Below are 18378 nucleotides of genomic sequence, written 5' to 3'. Positions count from 1 at the left end.
TTTATGGATAAGGCACAAACAGATTCAAGGTAATAGTGGTTAACAGCTAGTCATACATTTCATACTACAAAGTTTACTCTTGAATCTCACCACATTATCTCAAAAAAATCACTGCAAAATATATACTTCAATAAAAATTCAGAGTTTGCAAATTTTGGTTTATATTTTTTAGTTTGCCTTATCCTTGAACTAACCATGTATATTATTAAAAGACCATGTTATTACACAATATTTTTCTCATCTATAAACTCCAGATATAACACAAAATAATACATACTGTATGATTTAATTTTGGGGCTTCCCATTGGGGTTCAGACAGTAAAGAATCTGCCCACAGTGTGGGAGACCTGGGTTTGATCCCTGGCTTGGGAAGATTCCCTGAAGGATGGAATGGCAACCCACTCCAGCATTCTTTCCTGGAGAATTCCATGGAGAGAGGAGCCTAGTGAGCTATAGTCCACGGGGTCGCACAGAGTTGGACATAACTCTGCGACAAACACACACACACATGGTTAATTTACATGAAGTTGTAGAATAGGAGAACCAATTTATGCATTAGAAATGGAAACAGAAATTATCTATGGAAAGATTTGACTGGAAGGGGCATGAGGGACTTCCTAGGGTGATAGAAACATTCTTTATCTTAATTGGGATATTGATTATATATTGTATATGCATTTATCAAAATTCATTGAATTGAATACTTAAATACATTTATGTATTGGTACATAAATGTTATAATAATAATGATAATAATAATAATAAACAAACCTTGGCTAGCTATTACATAGCAATACACATAATAGGAGACAAGATAAAAAGAGGGATGCAGGGAATTCCCTTGTAGCCCAGTGGTTAGGGCTCAGTGCTTTCACTGCTGGGGCCTGAATCCAATCCCTGGTCAGGGAACTAAGATTCCACAAGCCATGTGGTATGGGGAAAAAAAAGAGGAATATAAACTGTAATATACTTTATGAAAATAGTTATGTATTAAAAATTTAAAAATAACAATCAACTTTTGTATACTAAAATAGAGAAAAAACTATACTAAAATTTTATGTGCTACAAGTAGTAAAAAAGAATTTTTTCTTCTTTTTACTCACCTAAATTTTCTACTTCTATAATATAAACACTTAATTATATTTAATAAAGTTGTTTAAATGATACATGATTTTTTCAGTGATAAATATTACATGTTATATTCTTACCAAAAAGGCTGAACCTAAATATAATCAAGTTTTTAGCTCTAATTTCCAGTTTATAAGAAAAAAATTAGATTGAGGAAAGAGGTGAAGGGATCTCAAGAGAAAGCAATCAGATCAATCTTGAAAGGACAACATTCTTAAAGGACAACTGACCTAGTTTCTTCAAGTCAATAGCATAAATGATGGGAGGGGCACAGATGCAGAGAGAAGAAACAACTCTTTAAGTTAAAAAATAATTAAGAGATATATAACAACAAAATTCAATACATAAAAGTTGTTTGGATCTTGGTTTGAACAAACCAAGTATAAAAAGATATTTTTGAGACAATCAGGGAAATTGCATATGAACCAGGTATGAAATAATTTTAAGTGATTATTGTCAATTGTATTAATGATGATTATGGTATATACTATAAGAAAATATCCTAATATTTCAGAGATTGATGTCAAAATATTTCATGAAAAATTCCATGATTTTGGATTTGCTTCACAACGCTTTATATAAAAAAAAAAATACAGTGCTGTAAAATATTAGACTTGTTGAATCAGTATGATGGGAATATAAGGTTCATCTTACAATATTCTCTTTTTTGATGAACTTTTAATGGCTTTTCCATAATAAAAGATTTTTTTTAAATTGATAGCCCACTTATTGCTAAGTGTTTGATGATGCTTACTTGATTTTTTTTTTTTTTTGCAGTTTTTATCAGCTTTCAAAAGTTTCTACAGAAGTTTTATTGCTTCCACTGCACTTCTTCAAGAGTATTACATGTGCCCCAGCTTATGGTCCACTCAGCCATCCATGTACATAACTTTATTGCCCAAGATATAAGTATTGAAAGTAACAACTTAGGTTCTCATTGCCAGAGGCCTAACATTAACATTGGAATTTATTTGTCACAGAATAGGATAAAAAAAAAAAAAAAGGAACAAATCATAATAGCATCAATACTTCTTTCCAGTATCTTGTGCTTGACACTTTGAGCCAAAAGGCTATGAAGCTGGTTAGAAATAGAAAAGTTTTATCAAGAGAAATTATTTCCTGCATTTCTTTATTTCTGAGTCCATTAAGATTTATGCTGGTTGTTTCCTTTTACCATTAGATATGCATCCTCTCAAGGATAACAGTACTAAGCTTTATAGGCCACTGACTAATTAGAAAGTTAATTTAGTTTTAATTTAATAATTTAATTGAGAAGTATCTGAATATCTGGGCTTTCTTGGTGGCTCAGATGGTAAAGAATCCGCCTGCAATGTGGAAGATCTAGGTCAGATCCCTGGGTTGGGAAGATCCCCTGGAGAAGGGAACAGTTACCCACTCCAGTAGTCTGGCCTGGAGAATTCCATGGACAGAGGAGCCTGGAGGGCTACAGTCCATGGGGTTGCAAAGAGTTAGACAGAACTGAGCAACTTTCACTTTCACTGACTGGTCTACCTACTGTGTTCACAACAGTATAAGAGTGGTTATCTATTCTTCACATTTTAAAATTAGCAATAATCCCACTTTCAAAATTAGGACACATAAAAATTTAATTTTGTCATCTAACATTAATCAACAGAAAATAAACAGGACAAACATTTGGAGATTTCTGTCACATTAAAAAATAACCTAAGAAATTTAAATACTACAAATTCTAAGCACTAGTTTTTCAGAAATATATTTTCAAACCAAATGAGGACAAGGGATCCTATCCGAACGTTTTTGATTACAATAAAATAGTATCAATAGTAACGAATATAACACACTTACCTATGATAAAACATGCGAGCCATGCCCATTCTTTGCTTTTCCCCTCCTGATAAGACATCTTTCCAGTCCATAATAGCATCCCATCCTTTAAAATACATAAAAATACATATTTTATAAAGCCTCTTTTAACCAAAGAGAGCATCTTTTACAGTTTTTACCTAGACGAGTGATTCCTAGCAAGTTTAAGCTATTACACAAAGAACCTGATATTTCACAAAACATATGCCTGGATAGACCAGACTGCCTTATGTTTAAGCACTTGGTCTTAGATTTGATATTTTTAATGATAATAATTACTTATATTGACAGAACATATTCTAAGAATTTTAAATACTGACACTTTGAAAAGGTGTTTATTTTTTAATGTCTCCAAAGACTTGGTATACTTAGACTTATTTTGCAGGGGTGTGGGAGAAAAGACCAACAAATTTGCACAGGCCTATCACAAAGTCTGGGCTTCCTGGGTGGCTCAGTGGGTAAAGAATCTGCCTGCAGTGAAAGAGACAAAGGTTTCATCCCTGGGTCTGGAAGATCCCCTGGAGGAGGGGATGGCAACCTATTCCAGTATTCTTGCCTGAGAATCCCATGGACAGAAGAGCTTAGCAGGATAAAGTCCACAGGGTCGCAAAGAGTAGGATATAACTGAAGTGACTGAGCGCACACGCACATTACAAAGTCTACAAAAGATATGAAAGGAGCTCATTTAAATGGTTTCCATCTGCCTGGCACTTTACATGAGTTTTCTAATTGTATATTTCACAACCTTGTAAGGTGTCTATTATTAGTGTTATTTTATAAGTAGATAAACTGAAATTCATGAAGAAATTGATATATCAAAATTTATACAGCTATATGTTAGAGCTAGGATTTATAAGTAGGTGTATCTTCATGTTTTACAATTTACCTATCCATCTCTGACAACATGGTAAATACTTTCTGTTGGTTATGTATTCAAAAAACAAGTCTATTTTCTAAAAAAAAAAATAGGTTAGATAAAAAATAAAAGTTAGATCAATACATACTAGTATAGGGAAAAGCAAGATGGCAGAGAAGTAGGAGGACAAGGAGTTCATCTCTCCCCACAGATGCATCAAAAATACATCTACAGATGGAACAGTTCACACAGAGCACTGGCTGAACACTAGGAGAAGACCTTGGACACTGGAAAGGACAAGTAGATCCATGTGGAACCATGTAAGACGAAAGAAGGGAAAAAGAAGAGGACAGGAAGTGGGATGGGATCTGCTTCTAGGTGGGGGATCTGAAGAAGCTGAGAGGTTCCCGCACCCAGGGAAACACCCCTCCTGGAGGGGCAGATTGGCTGGGACAGAAGGCAATCCTCTGGGCCTGTTGGAGGGCAGTGAGACAGCTGGTCTATAGCAGGCAGGACAAAGGGAGACCTACAGAGATGGTCTATGCCACAGCCCTGTACCTCCGAGCCTGGGACTTGTGTCTGTAGTGTGCATGGGCCCTGGGTGCTGGAACACAGGCAATGGAGAGAAAAGCTGAGGAGAGGACTGCTGCTGGCTATGAGCAGCCAGGACAGCCGGAAGGGATAGGAATGAGAAAACTCACAACTGGGAATACTTGTGGAGGAACCCTGGTCCACCACAGAATCACGGAGCCATTACTGAGCGACGTGCAGGGGGTGGAGCGACATTGTGACGTGCAGGGGGTGGAGCGCCATTGTGACGTGCAGGGGGTGGAGCGCCATTGTGACGTGCAGGGGGTGGAGCGTCATTGTGACGTGCAGGGGGTGGAGCTCCATTGCAGCCTCTCCCCACGCTGTCAGCCCCTACTCATACCCGCAAGGTGGTAAGAATGGTTTCTGCAGGGCGAGCTGTCTGTGCCTGCCACTAGGCACCAGAAAAGGCTCCTGCTGGGGCTAATCCTTTTTTACCTGTGGCCAAATGCTAGGAAAAGCCCCTGCCAGGGCTGGCCCCAGCTCACTTGCTGCTAGGAACTAGGAAAAGCCCCCGACAGGGCTGGCTCTGTGCACTTGTGGCTGATTGCTTGGAAAGGTTACCCAGGGCTAACCCTCATGTGCCTGCCACCTGCAGCCTGGAAAGCAGATCACAAACATAAAAGTTTGAGAGGAAAAAAAGGCAGTAACAAAGAGGTATGTTGCAGATGAAGGAGCAAGATTAAAACCTACAAGAACAATTAAATAAAGAGGAGATAAGCAATCTATCTGAAAGAGAATTCAGAGTATGATAGTAAAGATGATCCAAGATCTTAGACTGGAGGCACAGATTGAAAAGATATAAGAAAAGTTTAGCAAAGACCTAGAAGAACTAAAATGCAAATAAAACAGAAATGAATAAGACAGTAACTGAAAATGAAAAATACATTAGAAAAAATCAATAACAGAATAACTGAGGCAGAAGAATGGATAAGTGACCTGGAAGACAGAGTGGTAGAAATCTCTGCTGTCGAACAGAATAATAATTTTAAAAAGAATGAAAAGAAATGTGAATAAACTCAGAGACATCTGAAACAACATTAAATGCATGAACATTTGAATTATAGAGGTCCCAGAAGAAGAAAAAGGGTCCGAGAAAATATTTCAAGATATCACAGTAAAAAATTTTTCTAACATGGGAAATGAGATAGTCACCCAAGCCTAGAAAGCAAAGAGAGTTGCATAAAGGATAAACCCAAGGAGGAACACACTGAAACACATATTATTACACTAACAAAAATTATGTACAAAAAAATATTAAAAGCAATGAGGGGAAAGCCACAAATAACATACAAGGGGAACCCCAAAAGGTCATCAGCTGATTTTTCAGCAGAAACTCTGCAGGTGAGAAGTGAGTAGCAGGATATATTTAAAATGATGAAAAGGAAAAGCCTATAACCAAGAATACTCTAACCAGAGAGGCTTTCATTCAGATTTGACAGAGCATCAAAAGCTTTACAGCTACACAAAAGCTAAGAGCATTCAGCACCACCAAACCAGCTTTACAACTGCTAAAGGAACTTCTGTAGGCAAAAAACACTAGAAAGGAGAACAAAAAAGGAAGGGAAAGAGGAAAAAGACATACCAAGAAAACCACACCACAAGCAATTAAGAAAATGGCAATAGGAACATATATATTGATAATTATCTGAAATGTAAATGGAATAATGTTCCAACCAGAAGAAACAGACGAAACAGACTGGCTGAATGGATAAAAAAAAATAAGATCCATATATATGCTGTCTATAAGAGACCCACTTCAGACCTAGGGATACATACAGACTGAAAGTGAGGAGATGGAAAAAGATATTCCATAAAAATGGAAAGCAAAAAAAAAGCTGGAGCAGTAATACTCACATCAGACAAAATAGACTTTAAAACAAAGACTGTTAACAAGACAAGGAAAGATGCTACCTAATAATCAAGGGATCAACCCAAGAAGAATATATAGCAATTGTAAATATTTATGCACTCAACCTAGGAGAACCTCAATACATAAAGCAAATGCTAACAGCCATATAATGGGAAATTGACAGGAACACGATTAATAATGGGGGACTTTAATACCCCATTTATACCAATGGATGGATCATCTAGACAAAAAATTAACAAGAAAACACAAGTCTTAAATGAAACATTAGACCAGATAGACTTAATTGATATATATAGGACATTGCATCAGAAAACAGCAGAATATACTTTCTTTTCAAGAACACATGGAACATTCTCCAGGATAGATCACATCTTGGGTCACAAATCAAGCTTCAGTAAAGTTAAGAAAACTGATATTGTATCAGGTATCTTTTCTGAAACAATGCTATGAGATTAGAAAGCAAATACAGGGGGTAAAAAAAAATTACAAAAACACAAACACATGGAGGCTAAACAATATGCTACTAAACGACCTATGGATAATTGGAGAAATCAAAAAGGCAATAAAAAATATCTAGAAACAACTGAAAACTTAAACATGATGACCCAAAACCTCTGGAAAGCAGCACAGTTCTACGAGGGAAGTTTATAACAATACAATCCATCTCAAGAAAAATATCAAATAAACAACACAACCTTGTACCAAATGCAACTAGAGAAATAAAAACAAACAAAATCAAAAGTAGTAGAAGGAAAGAAATCATAAAAATCACAGAAAAATAAATGAAATATTATAAAACAGAGAATAGCAAAGACCAATGAAACCTAAAAATTGGTTCTTTGAGAAGATAAGCAAAATTTATAAAACCATTAGCCAGACTCCTTAAGGAAAAAAAAAAAAGGAGAGGACTCAAATCAATAAAATTAGAAATGGAAAAGGAGAAGTTACAGCCGACACCACAGAAACATAAAAGATCATAAGAGACTACTACAAGCAATTACTAAGTTGACCAATTACTAAGTTGTTTGGGTTTTCTGTAACATCTGGAAAAATTTGAGTGAACTTTTTGGCCAACTCAATGTATGCCAATAAAATGGACAACCTGGAAGAAATGGACAAATTCTTAGAAAGGTATAACTTTCTAAGACTGAACTAGGAAGAAATAGAAAAGATGAACAGAAATTTCCCTGGTGGTCCAGTGGTTAAAAAATCTGTCTCCCAGAGCAGGGGATACAGGATTGATCCTTGGAGAACTATGATCCCACAAGCCAGAGAAGAACTAAGCCCACACACCACAACTAGAGAGAAGAACTACAAAGAACTACAAAGAACCTACATGCCACAGCTAAAACCCAACACAGCCAAATAAATAAAGAAATATATCTAAAAAAATTTTTTAACTGAACAAAAATATGAACAGGCCAGTCATGAGTAATTAAATTGAAATGAAACTGCAATTAAAACCTTCCAAGAAACAAAAGTCCAGGACTAGATGGCATCACAGGTGAATTCTACAAAGCATTAAAGACCAGCTAACATGTCTTTCTCAAATTCTTCCAAAAATTGCAGAGGGAGGGACGCTCCTAAGCTAATTTTATGAGGCCACTAGCACCCTGATACCAAAACCAGGCAAAATTAATGCATAGGAATCTCTTTCATTCTGATACACTAATAGAAGATCAGAAAGAGAAATTAATAAAACACCTCCATTTACCATTGCATCACAAAGATGAAACTATCTAGGGATAAAGCTACCTAAAAAGGAAAAATATCATGATTCAGAAAACTATAAGATACTGATGAAAGAAAACAAAGATAAAACTAATGGATGGAGAGATATACCATGTTCTTGGATTGGAAGAATCAATATGGTAAAAATAATTATACTACCCAAAGCAATACACAGGTTCAATGCATTTCCCATCAAATTACCAATGACATTATTCCACAGAATCAGATTAGAATATTTTTTAATTTGTATGGAAACACAAAAGACCCCAAATAGCCAAAACAATCTTGAAAAATAAAAACAGAGCTGGAGGAATCAGGCTCTCTGACTTCAGACTATACTCCAAGGCTAGAGTAATCAAGACAGTATGGTACTGGGGCAAAAAAAGACATATGGATTAATGGAACAGGATAGAAAGCCCAAAGATAAATCCATACACCTATGTTCACCTAATCTATGACAAAGGAGGCAAGAATATACAATGGAGAAAAGACAGTCTCTTCAATAAGTGGTGCTGGGAAAACTGGGCAGCTATCTGTAAAAGAATGAAATTAGAACACTTCCTAATACCATACACAAAAATAAACTCAAAATAGATTAAAGACCTAGATGTAAGGCTGGGCATTTACAACTCTTAGAGAAAATCATAAGCAGAACACTCTCTGACATAAATTACAGAAAGATCTTTTTGGACCCATCTCCCAGAATAGTGAAAATAAAAAAAAAAAATAACAAAATGAGATCTAATTAAACTTAAAACTTTTGCACAGTAAATGAAACAATAAATAAAACAAAAAGACAACTCTCAGAATAGCAGAAAATATTTGCAAACAAACCAAGCAACAAGGGATTAATCTCCAAAATATACAAACAGCTCATATAGCTCAATAATAGAAGAAACAACCCAATGAAAAAATGGATGAAAGACCTAAACAGACATTTTTCCAAAGAAGACATATAGATGGCCAAAAAGCACATACTAAGATGTGCAACATCACTAATTATTAGAGAAATGAAAATCAAAATTACTTGTCAGAAAGACCATCATGAAAACATTTATAAACAATAAATGCTGGAGAGGGTGTGGAGAAAAGGGAAACCCTCCTACACTACTGGTGGGAAAGTAAATTGGTACAACTACTATAGAGAACAACATGGAGGATTTTTTAAAAATTAAAAATAGAATTACCATACGACCCAGAAATCTCACTTCAGTCATATATCGGGAGAAAAGCATAATTCAAATTGATACACGCACCCCAGTATTTATTGCAGCACTATTTACAATAGCCAAGACATGGAAGGAACCTAAATGTCCATCAACAGAGGAATGGATAAAGACATGGTACATATTTACAATGGGATATTAATCATCAAAAGGAATAAAGCAGTGCCATTTGCAGAGATGTGAAGAGACCTAGAGACTGTCATATAGAATGAAGTAAGCTGGAAAGAGAAAAATACATATCGTGTAATATCACTTATATGTGGAATCTAGGAAAATGGTACAGACAAACTTATTTGTGAAGCAGAAATAGGGACACAGATGTAGAGAACAACCTTATGGATATCAGCAGGGGAAAGGGGGGTGGGATGAGTTGGAGATTGGGGCTGGGATTGACATATGCGCATTACTATGTATAAAATGAGAATCTACTGTGTAGCACAGGTCAGTGTTCTGTGGTGATCTGTATGGGAAGGAAATCTAAAAAAGCGGGGGATATGTGTATACATATAGATGATTCACTTTGCAGAAACACAATATTGTAAAGCAACTATGTGTGCATGCGTGCTAAGTTGCTTCAGTTGTATCCAACTCTTTCCAATGCTATGGACTGTAGTCCACCAGGCTCCTCTGTCCAGGGGATTCTCTAGGAAATAATACTGGAGTGGATTGCCATGCTCTCCTCCATGGGATCTTCCCAACCCAGGGATCAAACCCGTGTCTCTTATGTGTCCTGGATTGGCAGGAAGGTTCTTTACAATCACACCACTTGTGATGTCCAAAGCAACTATACTTCAATAAAAGTTTTAAAAAAATACATACTGATATAAAAATGTACCTAGAATATTTTTTATATGGAAAACTAAATTGCAAAATTGTGTGTTTGTATACAGATCACCCTTAAAGAACATAAATTTGAACAGTGAAATACTTACACACATTTTTTTTTCAATAGTAAATACTGTGGTACTACACAGTTTGTGGTTGGTTTAAACCACAACTGCAGAACAGCAGATATGGAAGAACCATGGATATGAGGGCCTTCTATAAGTTTTATGCAGATTTTCAATTGCTTGCTAAAACTTTTGAGTTCAGTGGAACAAAAGGACATGGTTTATTTAAATATGTAAAATTAAAGCTGCCTTTGACCCAAATACTTTTCTCTTTTGCCTTCTCAGTTAGTAAGGGGAAACTTTTTTAAGCCCAGAACATTTCTCCACTGTGTAGCAATCTGAACCTATTTTTCAAAACCTCATTAGTGTTTCACAAATGTTATAAAATTAAGTCACAGAGAAAAATGTTTTGCAACAGTTTTTGTTAGAGGTAAGGACACATATATAAGTTATAATTGTACTCAGTTGTCAGTTGTGTCTGATTCTTTGCGACCCCATGGACTGTAGCCCATCAGGCTCCTCAGTCCATGGAATTTTCCAGACAAGAGCACTGTAGTGGGTTGCCATTTTCCACTCCAGGGGATCTTCCTAACCCAGGGATCAAACTTGTGTCTCTTATGTCTCCAGTATTGGCAGGTGGATTCTTTACCACTAGTGCCACCTGGGAAGCCCTGTAAATTATAATTGCATTTCTGTAAATAAACATATACATCTCTGGGAATGGAATTATGAAGCCTTTACTTTCTAAGATGTACATTTTTATAATATTTGAAAAATTACTATCTTTATATTATTTTTATGGCCTGTCTTAATTTTGTAATAAGAAAAAAAAGTCACTTAGAAACAAAATCATTGGGTCTCTTAGGAAGGCAGCCATATCATATATTTTTCTGAAGTGAGAATATCAGAAAACAGAGTGGACTAAGCAAATCCTGATTTTCAAAGAGGAAAATGACTATCAAAATGCACACACATAAATACGCACATGCACAAACACACATACACACTTAGGACATTACCAAATCCCAAGTAGTCCAGGGTTAATTTTCCCATTTGGAAAAAATCCAGGCCCTTTGCTTTCTTTATTATTTCTCAACTGAATATTCATCTTTACTAAAATTTCTAAATAAACTTGGTCAAAGGGAAAGGAAATGAGAACTAGAGTTTCATTGTTTCTTGTGCACTGGATTGAAAAGACTTTCCTTATTTCCCAATGATACTCCCCAAAAGGGACCAGTGTTCATTCCTGGGCAAACTTCCAGGAATTTTCTATCTATTTAAAAACATAATTTTACATTAGGGGAAAAAAAATCTCTAAATGCCATGTGATTCAAAGTTCTTGCTTCTAAGTGAAAACTGTTGAAATAAAATTTCCTCTATGACTTTTATAGCATTTATGAAACATAAGTGAGGATTTGAAAAAATAGGGTTAGATTGCTAAACAGTGGAGAAATATTCTGGGCTTAATAGCTCCCCCCTTGAAATAAGAATGTACAAGACAAAACATTTTGGGTCAAAGAATCCTTTAATTTTATGTATTTAAATAAATTATGTTCATTGTTTCACTAAACCCAAAAGCTTTAACAGGCAATCTTTCTTTATCAGAACATACAAATCAAAACTCTGAGTCATTATACTTCTTCTGATGCTGAAACAGTGAGACTAAGTCAGCTAAGAAGTGAAGTGTTCTTGCTTCCTGAAGATGTATAAACTGCTTTAGCTCACATCTATCTGTTAACAATTCTACACCTTTCTATTTTGTAATTCATTTAATGGAATAAGACATAGTTTTAAAATCTATCTTATACTAAAGTAAAGAATTTCTCTAAACAAATTTCTTTAAGTGTTGGAACTAGTGTTGCTTCAAATTATTAATAATTAGTCTTACTAGAACTTCAGCAGGCTTCTTCCAGAGTAAGTGATATCCTTGCAAATTTGTTTTCTTTCTTTGCTTAAAAATATGTTTCATGTTTTAAGGACTAGGCAAGGAAAGTGGATTTCCTTAGCATTTTTTTTATGTATAAGGATATAACAAGCCTTACTAGTATCTAAGATGTTGAGGTAGCATAGCAAAGTGGCATATCTTATATAGAATATTGACATTCAAGTCTCATCTGTGTTGGAATCCCTGTTCTACCACTTGCTGAGGGCCCCAGGGGAAACTGCTAAACTTCTGAATTTCACCTGTAAAAGGGGGGTTAGTAAAATCCACATCATTGGGCAGCTACAAATATTAAATAAGATGACAGTATAAACTGAGTAACGTTATATTCTGCAGAGTAAGCACTCAATAAACCATAACAATTACTATCATATATTTTTAAGGTTGAAAAATTCTTAAACTAGTTCTATAATTTCTTGATAACTTCTAAAAGAATAGAATATGTCAAAAATCATTATAAATTTCTATTCAGATTATTAGATTTCAAACTCATCCAAATAACTTACCCCAAATTAATAGGCAGTTGCTATTTTGCCACACTGTTTTAAAACTGGGAAGAAGTTGACCATATGACACAAAAAGACAACCTTCCATATTTATAGCACTTATAAATTATAAGACTATGTATATAATATATGATACTTATGAATATGTACTATATTATAAAATTATATAGATATCATATATAAATGTAATAATATAATATTACCTCTTTTGCCTACCTTGTTTTCTTATTGTAAGTATCAAATGAAATAATAGATGTGAACTATGTAAAATATCAAGCACCACCACACAAAGACAAAGTATCTTTGTATCAGTATTACATCTAGCTCTATTACCTTTAGCAACCAATTATTGGAGAAGGAAATGGCAACCCACTCCAGTCCTCTTGCCTGGAAAATCCCATGGGTGGAGGAGCCTGGTATGCTACGGTCCATCGGGTCTCAAAGAGTCAGACACGACTGAGGAACCTCACTTTCACTTTTCACTTTCATGCATTGGAGAAGGAAATGGAAACCCACTCCAGTGTTCTTGCCTGGAGAATCCCAGGGATGGAGGGGCCTGGTGGGCTGCCGTCTATGGGGTCGCAGAGTCAAACACGACTGAAGTGACTTAGCAGCAGCAGCAGCACTGTGCATTTATTATGTATACTGTTCTAAATACTTTAAATAAAGTCTTATTAAATCTTCACAGCATCTTTATAAGGTATTTATCTCCATTTTACAGGTGAAGATACAAAGGTACAGAGAACAGAGTTATTAAAGATTTGATTCCAGAATTCTGATTTCAAAGCCTATATTCTTAATTACTGGACAACCCTGCTTCTTTTGATCATGTAAGTGGGCTAAAAAATAAAACATAAAACACATGCAAAATTAAACCTATAATTCTAGCTTGCTATTTCAGTAGTTTTTCTAGGCTATCAAATTATATGTTATCAAGTTATTTGAAAATAATTCTGTGTTCTGAAAGTAATTCTTGAGCTGATATGTATAACTATTATTCTCACTTTTCCAAAGTATGTTTTATGCTGAAAAACTACCAAACAGAAGTTTCTACATTTTATATAATTCTCTATATGTTGCTGTAGAGAAAAAAAATGTATTGGTAAGATGGTTGGTCTGAAAATAAAAAAGTCCTGTGATACCTACTTCTCAAATTATTATATTTAATGTAAGCTGAGGGATTAACAGGAGAATATTTCTGTCATGAACCTTACATACATTTAGAGAGACTATGGCTTCAGGAACACCTGTTCATTCAAATTTGAAAAAAAAAATCTTCAAACACTAGCTGCAGACTTAGGAAAAAGCTCATTTCGCTGCATGAAATATAGCAGAGACAGAAAACAGCAAGTTAACAATGGAAAAGCAACGAAAGCTATAAACTCCATCTTTGCCTGTGTGCTTATGTTCCAACAACAGCATGCATCAAAATTAAACCCAACTTAATTTTTTCAAAGTTATGTTAAATACATGAAAAAAGCCATAAATTATAGACTTTACCTCCTTCTCTTTGAACAATATGATAGAGATGAACACTGTGTAGAATACAATCTAGATCATGGTCTGTATAGCCTTTATCATGCATGTCATCCACTGAATCTGGATAAATTACTTGATCTCGAAGACTTCCAAGAGACATGTATGGCCTGTAAAACACAAGAATCCGAGACAACATCAGTTTAGTTTACTTACTGTGACATCCTAGTAGCCTGAAAACTCTAGAGGAGACTTTAAATAGTCTATTTCTAGGGTTATATTTATTACCTGGTGATAAGTATTTCTTTCTCAGATGTGGAAGGATAATACGCTGTTATATTCATGTAAAAAAACATTGAGACATGCCACAAGAAAAGTTTCTATAAGAAATACTTGGATATTTTCAGCACAGAAATACATACTTGTTCTGTTAGTTTTTTTTTTTTTTTTTAAGTTTTATACTCTGAATTTAACTCTTCAAAATACTTAGAAAAGGCAAGTCCTTTCCAAGAGGACAAGGATTCTGTTTAGGGGATCTGATTCAATCAGTGAAAAACTTGAGTAACAGTTGCCCAGAACATTTTGATTATTCCATCCAAAAAAGATTTATGTCTATATCATATAAAGACATATCTGTAGGATAATACTATAAAATATATTATTATTATATATTATTATCATTTGCCAGTTTATTTACTTTTTAATTGAAGGATAATTGCTTTACAGAGTTTTGTTATTTTCTGTCAAACATCAACAAGAACCAGCCATAGGTACACCCATAACTCCTCCTCCCTAACCTCCCCCCCCCATCTCCCTCCCCATCCCACCTTTCTAGATGGTCACAGAGCCCCAGTCTGAGCTCCCTGAGTCACACAGCAAATTCCCATTGGCTATCTATTTTACATTTGGTACTGTAAGTTTCCATGTGTTCTGTTATATTTTATAAATGTTGCTCCTGTATTTCATCTAAAACTATTTGGGTTAAAATTTATAAAATTTGAGGCTTTGACAATATGAACAAACAAAACTTTTTAAAGGTATCGTTCAAAATAAGAGAAATGCCAACTAACAATATACTTAGTTTCTTACTTATCAGATTGGTAGAACTTCAAAAACTTGACAATTCACTCAATTGGCAAGTCTATGGAGAGACAGATTGTAAGACTTTCTTACAATCACGAAAATGAAAAATGGTATAACCCTTTGGAGAGGATTTGGCAAACCAATATATCATCTGGTGTTTGATCCACTTCTAGGACTTTATTCTAAAAATATACTTTCAAAAGTGTACCACCACCAACAAAAAAAGTATGTAAAGTTATCCATTACAGCATTATTTGAAATTGCAAAATATTGAGAAAACCTAAATGCACATACAAAGGAGACTGATTAAATAACAATAGTACCTGTACCATGCAGCTATAAAACCAGATGTGGAAGATCTCTACAAATTGATATAGAGTGATTTCTATAATATATCAAGTTGAAAAGCAAAGTACAAAGTTGATGTATAGCAGAATTTCTCAACAGTGGTATTACGGATATGTTAAACCAGATAATTCTTTGTTACTGAGGTACATTTTGCGTATTATAGGATGTTTAACAGCACATTTGGTCTCTACCCACTAGATGACTAGATGTTAGTGGCATCCACTGTGGCAGAGATTTTTTTTAAAAAGTTTTCAAATATTATCCTCCAGGAGACAAAACCATCTCCATTTGAGAGATCCACCAATGTGCAATATACTACTTTCATGTAAAATGAAAGCAACATAAATTTATCTGCTGATATTTACAAAAGGAAATACAGTAAACCAGAAACTAATGAAATCACTTATCTATAGGGGAAGGGAGGAACAAAGCAGAATAGATAGGGAAGGGAGAGACCTCTCTAAATATCCTATGTATTTTTACTCTTAGACTTATGTTAAATGTTATTATTTTAATTAACTAATATAGATGAAGGAAGAAACCCTAAAACTGAATACAAACTGTAAGTGTATCAAATGAATAACATAACCACAATGAGGATTCAATGTGGTCTCAGAGAGACTGGTCCAAGCAACTTTCAAATTTGGCTACATAATTTCAGTTGAAAACCAAAAAAACCACAAAGCAACTTTGAAACTAACTGTTCCTGTTTCTTATTGCTGCAGGTGTAACAATTCTGAAACTATGTTGTAGGAAAGACCAAGTAAGTAAATTTTAATAAAATCACAAGGTAGGGTTCTCACTGTGGGAGAAGGAAGATATAAATATGAAATGTGGGAGGAAAATTTTTTTAAAAACTGTAGTGTTTAATTTGATTTAGAGTATCACCATGAATTCACATTTTTTAAACAAAAATATCATGAAGAAACTATCTGATTAACTCAAACTGTGGGACTTTTTGAATAACCAACAATAGTTCTGCACTCATTCACAAATATCAGTGTCATAAAAAAAGTGCTGAGGAATTCATTCAGGTTTAAAGAAACTAGAGCAACATGGCAACTAAAATGCAATGTATGATGCTTGACTGAGAAAAATAAGTTATTATAAAGAATAATACTGTATCGATTGGCAACATTTCAGCGTAGAAAGTTGTTGGAGGTTATCAAGAGGACTTCACTGTCAATTGTCCAATGAGTTGGACTCAGGCAACCTGATGCTCCTGACCCTCTCCCTGGCCTATGTTCAACCCACAGTTCCCACAGCCACCAAGAATTTTAAAAGGAGACCGTCTGAGAGAGCAATGTGGTGTTGAGACCATCTGGATGGTACACACGACTGAATTCCATTAAAGTCTCTGTATAAATTTTTAAGATTCTGATAGATGGAATTAGAGATCTACTCATCTTGAGGCTGTCCATCACAAGCCTCAAATGTAACTTTCTTTGCTTATAAAACCTGCCACCCAGCAGTCTAGAGTGGTCTGCCTTTCCCTGGTCTCTTCTTGTCCTCTGTGTATCAGGGACAGTACAAAAACCAATAAAAGTATGTTTAGGTAATATTATATCAGCTTTTAAAAATATATAAATTTTTATAGGAAATATTACAGTACTTCATTGTCTGTAGTTAAATAACTATAAATTATACACGGATTTTCAAATGCTCGGGGGGTCAGCTCCTCTAACTTCTGTATTGCTCAAGGGTCAACTGCATACACTAAAGAAGTTATGCATGAAGATTTATTTACAGGAACTTACTTAAGATAATAATAATGTGTGTATGCGTGTATGTGTACAAAGAAAGAGGGAAAGAATGAAAGATTTTAGTGTACAAAGAGAGAGAATTAAAGGTTTGAAATACAAAATGTGTTTTGTAGATCAATTATCTACCTATATTCCTATACTATTAAAATGACTTAGTTGAAGGATAGATACTATGAGGTTATAACAGATTTAACTAATATTTGGAAATAAAAATAACTTATATTTCAATTATACATGTATGCATTCATATAATAAGATTCTCAATGGAGTCTTTGCAATACAAGGAATCGCTAATCATATTTTTTAAATTGAGATATAATTCACATTATAAAATTTGTACTGTTAAAGTATAAAATTCAATGATTTTTAGTATATTTACAAGCTCATATAAATTTTACCACTATCTAAGTCTAGAACATTTCCTTTATCCCAAAAAGAAACTCAGCAGATACTCCTGGTTCTTCCTTCTTCCCTGGCAATCACTAATCTACTTTCTGTCTCTGTGGATTTGTTTATTCTGGAGATTTCATATGTATGGAATCATACAATACATAGTCTTCTCTCTCTCAACATAAAGTCTTCAGGTTATTCCATGTTGTAGCAGAAAGCAGAATTTCATTCTTTTCTATGTCTGAATTAAATTCCACTGTATAGATACACTACATCTTGTTAATCTGGATATTTCAGTTGTTTTCACTCCTTGGCTGTTATGAACAGTGGGCATACAACTTGGAGTGGTACATATGCTAACTTTGTTTAATTTTTGAGGAACTGATTAATTGTCGTTCCCAAGTGGCTGCATCATTTCTAGTCACTTTTTTTCTACCTTGGCTTACCCACTCCAGTATTCTGGTCTGGAGAATTCCATGGACAGAGGAGACTGGCAGGCTACAGTCCATGGGGTCGCAAAGATTTAGACACAACTGAGTGACTAACATTTTCACTTTTTGTATTCCCTATGTCTTCTCTTTCTGGTCTCTGCTTTATCTTCCCTCTCCAGTTTAATCATATTAAAAAAAAAACAACAAAAACAGAATTAGGACACAATGTTACTTATTTCCATCATTTAAAGCATTTATATAATGTGATATTTTCTCATAATAACAACAGTAGCATAAAATAT

At 34.7% G+C, this 18378-nt stretch overlaps 1 protein-coding gene across 2 annotated transcripts in view; it reads right to left on the bottom strand.

Annotated features, from left to right (window-relative positions):
• Nucleotides 1-18378, bottom strand: part of ABCD2 (ATP binding cassette subfamily D member 2) — a 92049-nt gene that overhangs the window by 19944 nt on the left and 53727 nt on the right. For both annotated transcript variants that reach the window (XM_020908528.2, XM_020908529.2), the window contains exons 8-9: nt 14086-14231; nt 2956-3040 (exon numbers count right to left, since the gene is read on the bottom strand). In XM_020908528.2, the coding sequence (XP_020764187.2) occupies nt 2956-3040; nt 14086-14231 (231 nt within the window). The remainder of the gene's footprint in view (nt 1-2955; nt 3041-14085; nt 14232-18378) is intronic.

Source organism: Odocoileus virginianus, chromosome 24 (genome assembly GCF_023699985.2).
Source record: "Odocoileus virginianus isolate 20LAN1187 ecotype Illinois chromosome 24, Ovbor_1.2, whole genome shotgun sequence".
Classification (NCBI taxonomy): Eukaryota; Metazoa; Chordata; class Mammalia; order Artiodactyla; family Cervidae; genus Odocoileus; species Odocoileus virginianus.
The sequence above is the reverse complement of the archived record's forward strand: the minus strand, read 5'-3'. Positions and strand labels throughout refer to the sequence as shown.